This window comes from Solea senegalensis, unplaced genomic scaffold, assembly GCF_019176455.1.
Source record: "Solea senegalensis isolate Sse05_10M unplaced genomic scaffold, IFAPA_SoseM_1 scf7180000013762, whole genome shotgun sequence".
In the NCBI taxonomy this organism is placed as follows: domain Eukaryota; kingdom Metazoa; phylum Chordata; class Actinopteri; order Pleuronectiformes; family Soleidae; genus Solea; species Solea senegalensis.
In genome coordinates this window covers 176,331-190,329 of record NW_025320889.1, presented here as the reverse complement: position 1 = coordinate 190,329, position 13,999 = coordinate 176,331, and the positions used below count along the sequence as shown (strand labels likewise).

Here is a 13,999-nt window from a genome sequence, read left to right as displayed (position 1 = left end):
ACTTGAAATTAAATTTAACAGACATCAAAAGTATTAGCAAAAGGCTCTCACCCTGTTGTTTTTGTCCATCTCCAGTAGGACCTTCTTGTGCTGCTCAGCAATGGCCAGTGTCGATGAGTGAACCCTCTGGTAGATCTGTTCTCCCTCTCTGGTCTGGAAGGTGTAGAGGCCTTCGCCACTGTCACACATCCTACACACAACAGCAGCTCAGTGTGAGAGATAGGAGCACAGAACAGTGGCCAGTGGAGGAGGAGATAAAGAGTTGTCCACAATTTAATCTTTGCCATGTGTGTCTGCATGTGTATACTGTACTTGTATTTGCTGCCTTTTTAGGACCCTTTCTGGCATAAACACTGACCTTGTCAGGACCTGGTTAACCCTAATTAGGCAGAACCTAATTTCTGAGGAACTGGTTAAGATTAGGGCTAATACTTGAATTGTGGTTAGGTTAAGGTTCGGAACAAGGTTTGTCCAAATGAATGGAAATCAATGCAGAGTCTATAAAAGGATAACTAAAAACTATAAAAACTCTCTCTTCTCTGGTCTTACCGTCCGGCTTCAAAGGTGAAGCGCGTGGCGTCACGTCCATAGCGCCGCAGAGAGCAGAGCGGCCAGGTGACCAGCTTAGTGCGAGGGTTGTGAATGTCCCACAGGTAAATGTTCTCGTGGGTGATCTGCATCATGCACTCGCCGTAGATGTCCAGGTTAGGACAGGGAAGGAGGAACACGTTGAAACGCTCTTAGGAGACAACCACCGAGAGGGACAATTTACATGAATACAGCAGCAAAGACAGTAAAGATAAAGATAATAAATAACAAACATGCATTACCAAAAAGAAAATTACAATATAAAAAGATATTAACACTTAGACCATAACAAATGAGTTGAAATAGAATGTAGAATGTACATTATAGACAGCAGAATTTACACAGTATGGACATGATAATTACAGTATAAATATGTATAAGTATATTGCACGTGTATACAGTATTGCATGTGGAAGCCTGGTTATGTGTGGTCTACTGTGAGCAGTGTTTGTTATACAGTCTAACAGCTGCAGGAGAGAACGACCTGCGATAACGCTCCTTCAGACATTTAGGATGTTACATTACATTGTTTTTACTCTACAATGAGTTGCTTTAGAAATTAGTTTGAAATAAATATCATTTTATGACAAAACGTTTCCTGCTTTGTTCCCGTAGCTTTAAGTGCCAACTGTCATTTTTATTAGTTTATTTATGAATGATGAAACTTCCTTCACATTGAATAAGCACAAAGCATGTTTTTATTTTTATACCAGCCAAGGACATCGAGTTTTTGTATGTTTTTGCTGTTTGACTGTGAACAGTATAACTCATAACTTTGGTGAATATGTCTGGGGAAGTAGGTTATTTGGCCCAAGGGAGAATTTGTTTTATATTTTGGTGTTCAGAATTTACAAAAATATATACAATTGTTCACATTGCAGGACAGAGGAGTGGATTTATTTAACACTGTGGTAAAGTGATTTCTCTTGTATGTTATACATTAGTCAAATGACTACAAAGAGAAAGGTGTCACACTAATTAACACACTAAAATAACACCGCTCCCAATCCCAGTGGTTGGTCTTCCCTGTGGTGTTTATTTGTCACACCAGAACAAAAAATGAAATCAACACCATGGACAAAGTTACAGTGGTTGCTGTAAAGTTGTAAAAAGTAAGGTTCATTGCAAACATTCATGGCTAATGCTACTGGATAGGCTAGCAGTTATGCTAACGGCTGATAAGCATCGTTGTCAAAGCAGACAAAGAAAAAATTATTAATTATTAAAATGAAGTAGACAAACAAACAGGTTTAAAGACGTTTCTTCACCATTGTATATGGTGTATTACTGTGCTTTAAAACAGGCCACAATTTTCTCTAAAGGTGTCTCAATGCTAAGTAGCAGTTAGCAGCCAGCATTCTGAGTTATCGTCGTAAAAACCACAATCTAATCCACTGCAAACTGCCCAAGCACTCTAATGTGATAATATTAGCAGCAAAATGGAGCGTTTAACAACTCAATTTTTCTCAAAATTTGGTTGACTGAAAGTAATTATTATATATTAGAACCATTAGATCGTCAGGTTTTACAATCCAGTTAGACAACCATTTAGACTGATGGCACAAATGATCTAATATAGCGTGTGAAAATGTTTTCAATAAATGACTCAAGACTTTCTTATTAACTTTGTGCGAATGTCTTCATTTGATGTTTGGTGGTGTGTTGGCTACAACTCCCAAATCAAATGACTCACTGAGATTCTACAAGTTTAATATTGTGTGTGTGTGTGTGTGTACATGTCTTTAGTAAGCTTTGTGGACCAATTGTCAAGCAAACCTATCTTTGTGAGGACATTTTGGCTGGTTGACACAACTTTAACACGCTTTTTGAGGATTAAGACCTGGTTTTAGGCAGTGTTGTATAAAGCACCTAAAAGTATCTTATGAGAAATTAGTTGAAGTCACATTTTATAATATTATTATTAAGTCAAAGTCTTAAAGTATATGATATTTACTGTACTTAAGTATCAAAAGTAAGAGTGAGGATTGAGCCATGATAGCTCAGTAGTAGGGCGAGTTGTCTTTCAACTGGAAGGATGTGGGTTCAATTCCTGGCTCTGCTAGTCTATGTGTCCTTGAGCAAGACTCTTAACCGCATGTGAATGGGTATAAAAGATGTGTGAATGACAAAACTATAGTGTAAAGCAGCTCATCAAGACTAGAAAAGTGCAATATAATTAACAAAGAACAGACACATGAGTTTTATACTTAAGTACAGTAATGAAGTATTTGTATTTTACATTACAACACTGGTTTTAGGGTTAGAGTTATAATTAGGTTAAGGGTTAGGCATTTAGTTGTGATGGTAAAGGTTAGAGTAAGGTGCTAGGGGATGCATTATGTCTATGAGAGTCCACACAAAGAATGCAAAACCAGCACTACCTGTGTGTTCACACTGAACCCCAGCAGCCAGCAAGTCAGGCTCCCCCATACTGATGTCATTGAGCCGCATGCCCAGACACTCAATCGACAGCGTCTTGAACCAATCCTCTGCCTCCAGCTCTGAGACAGACAGAAAGAGAGAGACAGATAGAGATGGAGAGTCAGAGAAAGAGGGAGCGCTGGACCGACTCCCTGTGCTCGTGTTGTCTCGTCATCATAGCGATGTTGCCAGGTGTGTCATTGTTCTTCTACAGAGGTCAACCATAGCGCTGGAAAACTGCACAGAAATGCTGGGCCAACAACAAACATAACACATAATGTTATGTTATGAAATGGCTCTAGTGGAACTGACCCTTATATCCCACTCTGACTTACATTATCCTTTACATGCTGTTAAAGGATAGACTCAAACAAAGACACAACAGTGAGATGTGTATAGTTAAACTCCAAGCTGCCTCCTCTATTTTTAGCATCTTGGCACAATAATCCATGTGGCACAATTCTCTGCTGCTTCTGTGTATAATTAGAAACTCTTATAAACTCTGTGGGTTTGACAGTGAAATTATATTTTAAATAGGGATGGGACGATACCACTTTTTAGTGTCTGATACCAACAAACTATACGAAAACGATATTAGAAGCTGTTAAGAACACATTTGTGCTGAGTCATTTTAAAGACATAATTCTGCAACTGTGTAACAAATATTATTCTCCCAAAAAGAAGAAACAAACAGCCCAAACATAACTCGGTTAAAATGCTTTTTGCTGATTTTTATTTACATTTTTAAAAGCCTGTGCATTGGATTGTTTCCCATATCAAATGTCAAATATTTATCCATGCTTATATTGTGCTTTGATAATCTAATACCGTATCTTTCTTTTTCCTGAGTGTTGTTTAGTTTCTGAAGGAGCAAATGTAATGCATCCAGTTTCTCCTGGGGAGCACTGTACAAACATCCATCCATCTTCTACTGCTTTGTCCTCCACATGAGGGATTGTGGGGCTGCTGGTGCCAATCCCAGCTGACATAGGGTGAAAGGCTAAAATAAAACATAAACAACACTGATCTACAATTATCAATGTCTCATTTCTCATCTCAACGCTCACTCAGCACCAGCAGAAAATAAGCACGTTCACACTATACCATGATGCATTTGTTTTGTCCACATTACCTGATTCACAAGTGAATGTGCGCGACGTGTCATCCGTGAACACAATGGCTACAGCCTGCCGCTTGGTGTCCCGCGGCAACCGTGTGACGTTCTTGACATTGCTAATCTCGGTCACCTAGACGACAGGTTGAGAGTAAAACAGTTAATGAAGTTGCAACATGTTGTCGCTTGAGTAATTTCATCGCATTGGACGTGGTTGTGCGCTTTATGTCCGTGCGTTGTCAAAACAAGTGTGAGCAGACTGAGGAAACTCAAAGTTTTAAATTCACAGGGTTTTATCTTACAAAACAGGGCAGTTTCCAACCGACGCAGTTTTTTATTTTCACACTGAGATCGTCAGTGTGCCCGTGGGTGCGCTGGTCTTAAAGTGAGGTGTGTTTAGGTGCACTGTTTCCTTCATTGCTATCCTGAGGCAGCAGAACACCACTGCGCTAATAACCAACAAATACCTGATCATACCTACACATAAATGTGATATTAAGTAAACAAAAATAAAGTCGATTTGACAAAAACTATGACGAAATACTTTCGTCAGTGAATAAAAGAGAATCAATCAGAAGAACAAGAAGAGATTTAATCAGACTTATCTCTTTGCGAGGTACGGCGGTCAGATTGATCTACCCGGAATACACGAGAAAAGAAAAGAGACGACATATGGTCGAATTTTGCGTACAATGTTAACGGAAGACAAAACCCAGGTGGGAATAAAAAACAACGAATCTGAAGCAGCATTTGGAGACGAGTCATCCAGCAAGCCATGTCCATGTTCGTTAAAGTGCACAAACATTAACATTATTATCATATATATATATATATATATATATTATTATCAGCTCAGCTGTTGGGCTGTCGCTCGACTTAAAATGTAGTTCAGAAGATAATAAGACCAAGTGTTGTGTTTCATGGTCTTCAAACTGAAACAAACTCTATTTGATCTGATTGTTAAGACAAATGAAAATGTTTCACCTCAAATCTTTGCTGAGACAGAAGGTCCACCAGCCAAAGACCATGTACATGTCCCTCACCTCAGTGAAGGTTTTTGCTGTGTGATCATCACCTCACACACAAGCACATTCGTCTCCTCAGCCCTAATGCACTTAAGTCCACGAGCTGAACAGAGATAATAAAAGTTGCTGAAACTTTAGACATCACATCGTGAAATGAGGTGGGAAATATAATAGTTTCATTAAAGAGAGGGGTTCAAGGTAGCGGGGGATTCTTGTTGGAGACTTTGTGGGTATTTTGGGACGGCCAGGTGATAAAGATCCAGAAACATATTACAAATGCATTTTGTGTCGATATTCCATTTAAATGTGAAACTACGCATTTGGGCCAATATACAGTTTGAAACTTGGAATATTAATGACAAAAAACGATTGGCTATTATTGTTAGTAGCCAGCGAGAAATCCATCACCAGAGAAGTGGAACCGCCCACAATCGACGAATGGATTGGTATAATATATGAGGTTCACATTATGGAGAAGATATCACTTTCTCTGTTGAAAAAGAAACATTCTATAGGATCTGGACCAAACGGACTGAGTATATAAAAGTGATTACATCTGATTTAACAATACTTGTGCCCTCTTTTCCAAGTAATGGGTAGTATATATGTATATACATATATAAGTAAATATCCTGGAAGGGAATTATGGACAATCTATTGTTTGTAATGGAAATTTGTCTTTCTCAATAAATAGAAAACAGCAAAAAAACCTGATTGATTGTGGTTTAAAGTGGGCCACTTAAAAAAGACTCTGTTTTCACATTTGCAAACTTTAGCTTTCTTCTTCTCGTCTCTTTCGTCTCTCTCTGTCTCTCTCACCTTGGGACAGGCTCTGATGTAGGCAGACTTCTCATCAGGGTATTTCTCCAAGCGGCGCGGTCCTTTGCTGCTCGACTTCTTAAACACCAGCCAGCAGCGCCTATAGATCTAATAAGAAAACAAAAAAAGGAGTTGAAAGGAAACCTTTTATTCCAGTCCTATTTACTTAAGACAGGGAACGGCCACTGTCACTGAACACAGCGATACAATGTCAACACCAAGACACCTTTCTTCAACCTTGACTCATTTGCTTGTGAATGTTTGGAGTGTGGTGTGTGGACAGTTAAAAGTCCTGGCATACTGCATGTGTTTGAGTCATCTCAGGTGGTTCTGTGTGGACGGAGATATTTCTGGAAATGACGCCTTTATGGGGAACTTCGAGAACTTCAAAAAGACTGTTTACGTTTCGTGCCGTTTCCGTCTGGACGTGGCCATAAAGTCTGTTGTGTAAGTCATTTCTCAGCTACACTCAAAAGCTGTTTGTCTCCACAAACTGTTTGCACACAACCAAAACATACCTGTGCAATTTATGAGAAGCAAAACAATCCAGACATGCGCCGCAGAGTTAAACAATAATAATACAGAATATGGCGCTTACAGTTCACCAGAGATCTGTCTCTTCTCCTTCTACTTCCGTTGATAACCTCAGTTCAGTTGTTTTTCCGTGTTTAATATAGTTTTATGAAAAGTTGTGGGAAGCGGCTGCATTTCAAAATAACTTAATTATAAAAAGATATTTGTTGCAGCACAGAGGATATGGGATGAACACCACAGAACTTTCTCATTTGGTAAGATGTGATTAGTACCAATGAGTAACTTCTGCTGCACAGTGAAGGATCATAATGGATCATAGTTATTTAAACTGAATATGAAAGAATGGACGGTTGCTGAAGTAGAAATACACAAAACAGCACTAATGCATCATGTGTCATCCTTCTAATGTCTTAAAGAAGTCCCTGCTTTTGTAAAAACGACATATTTCCAAATCTGTGGACCGTTAAAAATGACTAATAAGCCCATTTGCTTAAAATAAAACAACATTTTGTGATAGAGAGAAAAAATAGCTATGTATTCCATTGAAGTCTGCTGCCAGTGCAGCGTTTTAAGGTCACCGTAATGCCATGTCTGTCTTAATAACATCATTTTCTTGTGCTTTCATGTGAGCAAACCCCTCTGGAGTAACAGTAAGCAAAGCAATTAGCATCTCATCAAAGCATCCTCCGCTTCACTCTCACTTTCTTTAACTTCACTCCTCACAGTTAGTTGATCGACGGAGAGGATGTCATTTCAGTGGAACCGCCATTCACTTACTCTGGGCATGGATTTGCTGCTGAAAATAGGTTTTCTACTCTGCAGTTTAGGGCTGTGACGATTTTTTTCAACTATTTCAATTATTTTCTGGTTTCTTTGCTCCATGTAATAAAAAGAAATCATAAAAACACATTTTACAGACCAAACAAGTACTAGATTCATCGACAGATCACCCAACTAACAATTTTTGGTTCTCAGAACATTCTGGGAATGTTACCATTTGGTTGCGGGAACGTTCCCTGAAGGTTACCCCCTAGGTTCTCCTGTGGTTGATATGGAACGTTTCCCTAATGTTGTTTTGTTTGCACATTTGGTTCCCAGAATGTTACTTTGTCACAACCTTCATACAACCTTTATAGAACATTCTCTTTTGGTTTCCAGAATGTTCCCCAGCATTCATTATATAACTAATATTATTTTAAACTGTGCACATTAGTAGACATACTAAGTGTATACGAAATAAAAATAGAATCAAGATTATGAAAATAATCATTAGTTGCAGCCCTACTTAGTTTCACACAATGTTAGACAACAGTTGTTGCTGAGATTTTGGCAGATTTACGGGACTTCTTTCGGAAATTGGCAGATTGATGCATTGTTTGCCATGTGGTCTGAACAGCTTCGGATAAATATACTGTTAAATGACAAATACAATGATAAATATTACCATCTGTTCTACAAAAATAGCAGAATGTTGACTAAAATCCGACTTTTAACTGCTAGTGTCGCTACCAACCCCCATGCCTCGGCCTGCAGAGCTTTCTGAAAGGATGTTCTCTTTGCTGCACCTTTGCATCATTGACACCTTTAATCTAATTTTTTTTTTGGAACGTACAATTGGGAGGCGATGCCTCGGATTATAAAGCTCTTCTTAGAAATTGGGGTCCATAAAGAAAGAACGGGAAAGACTTAGTGATAAAGGATGGGTGAGTCCAAATTACATCAAATATTACGTTTCATACTAATCTCTAAGAAATGTCATTTTCAGTGGGCTGAAATGATGCTAATTACAGCAGGGACCCAACCAAAAATCAGCGAAGCTCGAGACGATAACCCCTAAAATGTGAAATATGCCAGCTGGGGGATGCAGCACTGGAGTTGAGTGATAATTCTGTGAGAGTGGCTGTGAGTGATATCTTTCCCATTTTCACATAGTAGACATTTAATCACTACAACTATATAAAAAAAGGCATTATAGCAATGACACAGCCATTAAAATCTCAATAAACATTCATGTACTGTGCAAAAGTCTCAGAGCACCATCAGCTTTGCTGTTTTTATGTCAAATTCTTTGATCATAGAGATTTTTATTGGAAATGACACGATTAAAAGTTGGTCTAATACATAAGCAAGATATCTCAAAGAAACCCGGGCTAAAGAGACCGACTTCACAGCAGATATTTTTCAAAATCAAATAGTAGGACAAACAGTTTTTACATTAATTGGGGTTCCATTTGAACAATAGCAGGGTTCAAGTACTGTTCAAGGGTTATGTTATTTGTTATTTTTAAACTGCACACATGTTTACAACCAGAGTGTCCTCAGAATGTCAGAGGAAACACGGGGAGACAGCAGTGCAGTTCACCTCCAGTTGTGACCTGCAGTGACGGAGGAGACCTTCACTGTGTCTGCAAGTCTGCAAGACGTGGTGAAAAAGCTCATGCTGCAATTATCGTTGACAATTGCCATATAATGAACACATGCTATGCCTTCTAAAATAACCTTTAACCAGCAGTGTACATGGACCAGAGTGCAGCTCTGGCCCCATTTTTCCCATTCGAATCCAACAAATCCGACTCAACCAAAACCTGACAGTCATTCAGATTTTTCCGTTTTAATCCAACACAGTCCATAAATCACGCACACAAAACAATAGGTGCTGATCCGATGTTGAAAAACGATCCCCTACATGTCTTTTGTGCACACAAACACATTAGTTTTTATTTAACGAGACTGATGTTTTTCCTGTAAAAATGAAATAAAATATCTCAACTTTTTGCAACACAGCAAGCGTTTTCTTTTGCTCCTCTGGCCAAGAAGGAAAAGGTCAAAGTGATTTTTTTGTCAAATCTGAAATAAACTCCGAACCTCCATCATCCATGAAGGACAGGATTTATTTCCACACGAGCTGCTGTGAGGGGAAAATGTGGTGCTATTAATACAGTGCATTTCTTTTCCTTAGTTTAATGTGTTAATTAATTCCCTGAGGCTGGTCATCTAACAGCTCCCAGGTTTTGGTTATTTAGTAACAATGAACGCCACAGAAGTGAGACCCTCAACCACCTCGGTTTAACACCTCTGGTGTTTTTGTGTGCTAGATGTGAAGCGCCCCTTATGTTGTGCTCACGTGATGCCAAAAAGGCATTTTTCCATGCACAAACATTACAAAAGTAAGTGCTGCAAAATGACTGCATGTTTTAAGTTTACTGGACATTTAAAAAAAAAAAAACCATAAAGGTGCTTCTGCACCACTTTCCAAAATGGAAAGAGATTACTTTTGTTTATATGCTTGTAAAAACCCGAGTTTGCATAAACAAAAGAGAACTGGAATTTTCCTCCTTTAAAGGCAGCCAATGAAGTTACTCATGTTATTATACAAATGTTGGTTGGTGGTGGTGTTTTATGGCACTTGGCATCCATAATGTTGCATTAGTGCCTCCTTCTTATTCCCTTTTTCCTTCATGTTATACATTCATTTACTGCAGAGCCCGCGTTTACTGCTGTGCTAAGCAGCGCACTTCAGACATGAAATATTTCAGTGAGACAACAAATATCCCCCAAATTATGCTTCAGACATTTTGCAGATCATTTCCCACCAGTCTCTTAGTCCAAATTCTAGAAAATGCCCCAAGTGAGCCTATATGCAGGAATTCAGCAGGTAAGACTACTGAAAATGCAGAGCAAGCAAATCTGTAGATGTTGTTCCACCTGGATTCCACTGTCAATGTATCTGACCCGCACAATGTTTTATTGATTTCTTAAACTCAGAAGAATTTCCAGGCTACCCACACTACCCTGGTAGTTTTGATTGTCTATGATGTGATGGCCTGTGATGGCTTCATTTTAGTTTGAAAACTCTGGGGCTGCATTTTAATCTGGATGGAGCAGAAACTGAGACCTTTATGGCGCGTTTCCATTTAGTGAAACTGTTCAGTTTGGTATGTTTTGGGGTGGTTTTTGTGTTTCCATTAGAAATACTCGCAAAATAAATGTCCCCAACCGTTCCATTTTTCAGCACCCGTCCCTTGGGGTACCAGAGTAATGATATAGTATGGTATGGGTTGTTGTGGAGATCTGATTATCAGGTGAGACGACCAAGGATAGAGTTTCTGTGAGGAGAACTTAAACAATGCCAAACATGAAGTCAGTCTGCCTGTGAATCCCAGAGTTATGATATATCTAAGGTTTTGGAGAAAAGGGGGAGAGGGGAAAGACATCAGGTCAAGATGTCTGGCGCCTTCCTCTGCTGATACCTAGAGTCGACCTTGGGGAGGACTGTGTAGTTATCGGTCCTCTGCCCCAGTTAGGTTCAACAAAGATATAATGAGGCACAGTCTATAGACAAATTATGGGTGCCAGGATTACACGGAGTTGCAGCTGGCCTTGTCCTGAGTTTGTTAGGCTTGTTTTCTTTAGGAATGTGAGTTGCTCATTTAAAGAAGTCCGAATAATATGCTTTTCTCTTACACATGTGGAGCTAGACCCGCAACAACCAGCTGAATGGGCAACAGAAAAGTGTCCCATCCCGTCTACCAATTAAAGGTACTGTTCTCAGTCAAATGCAAGCCTGACCTAGGGCTTTACTGTTTCAAACGTACTGTACCATGATGGAAACACACCATTAGAAAAGATGCATTACCCACAATCTCTTTCTGATTGGCAACAGTCAGCCGTGAACATGTTAAACTTTTCATCGTTGTTGTTTTTCATTACCAGTACTTTCTGCAACGTAGCAAATAACTGCAGAGGAGAAAATCGGCTTCCTGTTAAAACCAGTACTACCTGGTCATGTTAAAGGTGAGGTCATCAAAGTTACTAGTTTTATTAAAGACTATGTGAAGAACAATAAACAATAGAAAAAGTATTTTAATATTGTGTCCTTTATCCACTTTTTGCGTTCCAAACAAAAACACAGTAGTATGGAGCTTAAATCACTAACATCAGAGGGAGCACTGACTACGGACTCGTGCCAACAGCCCGGTGTCACTCACTTCTGATTGTGCTCTCGCAGCTTGACAGTAATTGTTGAAGCACACACAAGAATCCTGTTTCTCATCAGCACCTGCCAATCATTAATCCCCCCACACGGAAGGAGGCCAAACAAACAAATGCAACCTATTCCTATCCAATCAGCCACATCTTTTCTCAGGAACCCAATCAGTTCTGAGCACAGCCAATCGATCGACCTGCTGCTGAAGAGCCTCTGAGAATGCTCTTTCTCTCTCTGTGTCTCTCTCTGCCCAATCCGCCTACAGGCATCATTAAAGTTTGATCTGATTTTACCTTGCCTGCTTCATTAACCTTTGGCCAGTCACCTCCGCTGTGCTATCTTAAAACCTCCAGCATATGATTCCTTTCAGCAAACAGTGGCTCTGTATTCGTCGAGCTGCTATTTTTGGCAGTGACATTGGCCTGCTTTTCTCATAAAAGGCAAGGTCAGCACTAACAGCTACCAAGATAATGATTGTGAGGAATCCTCTGGGTGTTTCTCTCATCAAAGTGGAGGAGTAAACAAAAGCAAAAGTCATTACAATATGTCCCATAATTATTTCCTCATGTGTGGGTGTTCGCAGTTTGCCGCGCGCCGCTGAACAACAGCTAATACCTTATTAACAGAAGTGTCATCAGTCTGCAGGAGACAGTGAAGAAAGTGCTGATCACAGATGTACCGCCGGTCATCACTGCCCAGGGAATGTGACATGAAGTATAGGAATAGTATAGGGATAGCCATAGAGTATTGCATTGTGTGTGCAGATATATAGGCTTTTAAGGTATTAAAAGTCAAATGGAACAGTAAAAGTTACATTCAAATAGGGTTGCAAAGGAGCGGAAAATTCCTGGAAAATTTCCAGTACATTTCCAGGAACTTTCCATGGAAACTTTAGATTGGAAATTTTGGAAATATTGCAAATGGAAACTTTCCATGGAAATTATGGGAATTAATGTCAATTAACTGGAAATTTGTGATAATTCGTGAACTCATGTCCACTTGAGCTCTGGGGAAATTTTGGGCATTTTGGGCAATTCCTTACCAGAAAAGCTACTGGGGCAGATTTTCTGTCCCAATCCGTCCCTGGCCATAAAAAATACATTACACTGAAGTACAAAATCTGACCGAGGACTTTGGACATGTCTGGCCTAAGGTATGATGTGTTTTTAATGACTTGTCAAAAAGAAAAGCAGGAATCTTTCAGGTGTGTGTGTGGTGTCAAGAAACAGCTGTGTTTTCGATGATATGATGGTTGAAGGAGGTGACATTTCAAAGCTGTAATCATGATACAATAATATTTTTGCTCACAATTATCATAGCTATGATAATTCTGTGTGTATGTGTTCATAGTTTTCTGTGTATGTGTGTGACTGCACACAGACTAGAAAACTATGCTGGATGCTTGGGCACTAAGGGGCAGATGTACAGACGCATGCAAGCGTACCATAAACAGAGACTGTGCCAGGTCACAGATGCTGTGCCTCTATTTTTACCAAGAAGGTACTTGGTTGAATGACTAGGTCAAATGTAATCGGTGGCTTAACACAGTGCATTTGTTGTAGGAAGCAGCTAGACAAATGCAATAATAAAGATAACGACGTAGAACAAAAAATCCAATATGTATAAAGCAGAAAGGGAAGAGGTAATGCAGAAGACACCCTAATACAAGGGGCACCAACCAAAATGAACAAAGCAAAGGAAAACAAGCAACTTAAACAAAAGTTCCACATGCATTCATGTCAGGTTAACCCTTCTGTTACCAAGAGTTACGGTAATGATAAGTACGTACTTCTCATTACCGTAACTCCAAGACCGTGATATCTACAAAATTGAGATTGGCACAGCAACCCCCACAAACCCTCATGTATCCTCCACATGAGGGTTTGTGGGGGTAGAAGCAATAGAAGAGGGATGGATGGATACCTGAAAGCGAGAGCTTTGCGTCATTACAGTAGCCCGTCTGGACTTCTGTGGAACGACCGTCCATACCTGAAAGCAGAAAAAGAGAGCTTTGCGTCATATACTTTGTCATTACAGTAGCCCGTCTGGACTTCTGTGGAACGACCGTCCAATCACAGAAGAGATTCACCAGCGAGTCACATGTTTGTGATGTCAGCTTCTCAGTACCGGTTGAATAACCTCCAGATATCGATAGGTAAAGTTATCTTGGAAAAAGGGGCAGAAGCACCCACTCAGTGAACATTTTTGACAATTCTACAGCCACAAAAGGTGGCCTGATCATCATGATGATCATAAGAGGGCTAAACAATGAACAACAAAACACATTTGTGTAATCATCAATAAAAAAACATACATTTAATGGAGGCGTGTCCAGCCAATGCTTAACTCTAAGCAAAGGGAAAGAGTATTCCCTGGATGGGATGCAAGTTTATCACAGAGTATCTCCATGTACCTTAAAACTGTCATAGTTGGGGTTTAGACCTCTGACCTCCCACTCTAGGAGCAACCACTATTACCACTTTACATGTCTCGATGTTTTTCCCTTTAGTT

General features: G+C 39.6%; 1 protein-coding gene across 3 annotated transcripts in view; it reads right to left on the bottom strand.

Moving 5' to 3' along the window:
* The window catches only part of dok4 (docking protein 4), a 43,503-nt gene that overhangs the window by 2,706 nt on the left and 26,798 nt on the right, over positions 1 to 13,999 (bottom strand). For all 3 annotated transcript variants that reach the window (XM_044015690.1, XM_044015692.1, XM_044015691.1), the window contains exons 3-7: positions 5,968 to 6,075; positions 4,142 to 4,256; positions 2,970 to 3,089; positions 550 to 739; positions 52 to 190 (exon numbers count right to left, since the gene is read on the bottom strand). In XM_044015690.1, coding sequence (XP_043871625.1) covers positions 52 to 190; positions 550 to 739; positions 2,970 to 3,089; positions 4,142 to 4,256; positions 5,968 to 6,075 — 672 coding nt within the window. The remainder of the gene's footprint in view (positions 1 to 51; positions 191 to 549; positions 740 to 2,969; positions 3,090 to 4,141; positions 4,257 to 5,967; positions 6,076 to 13,999) is intronic.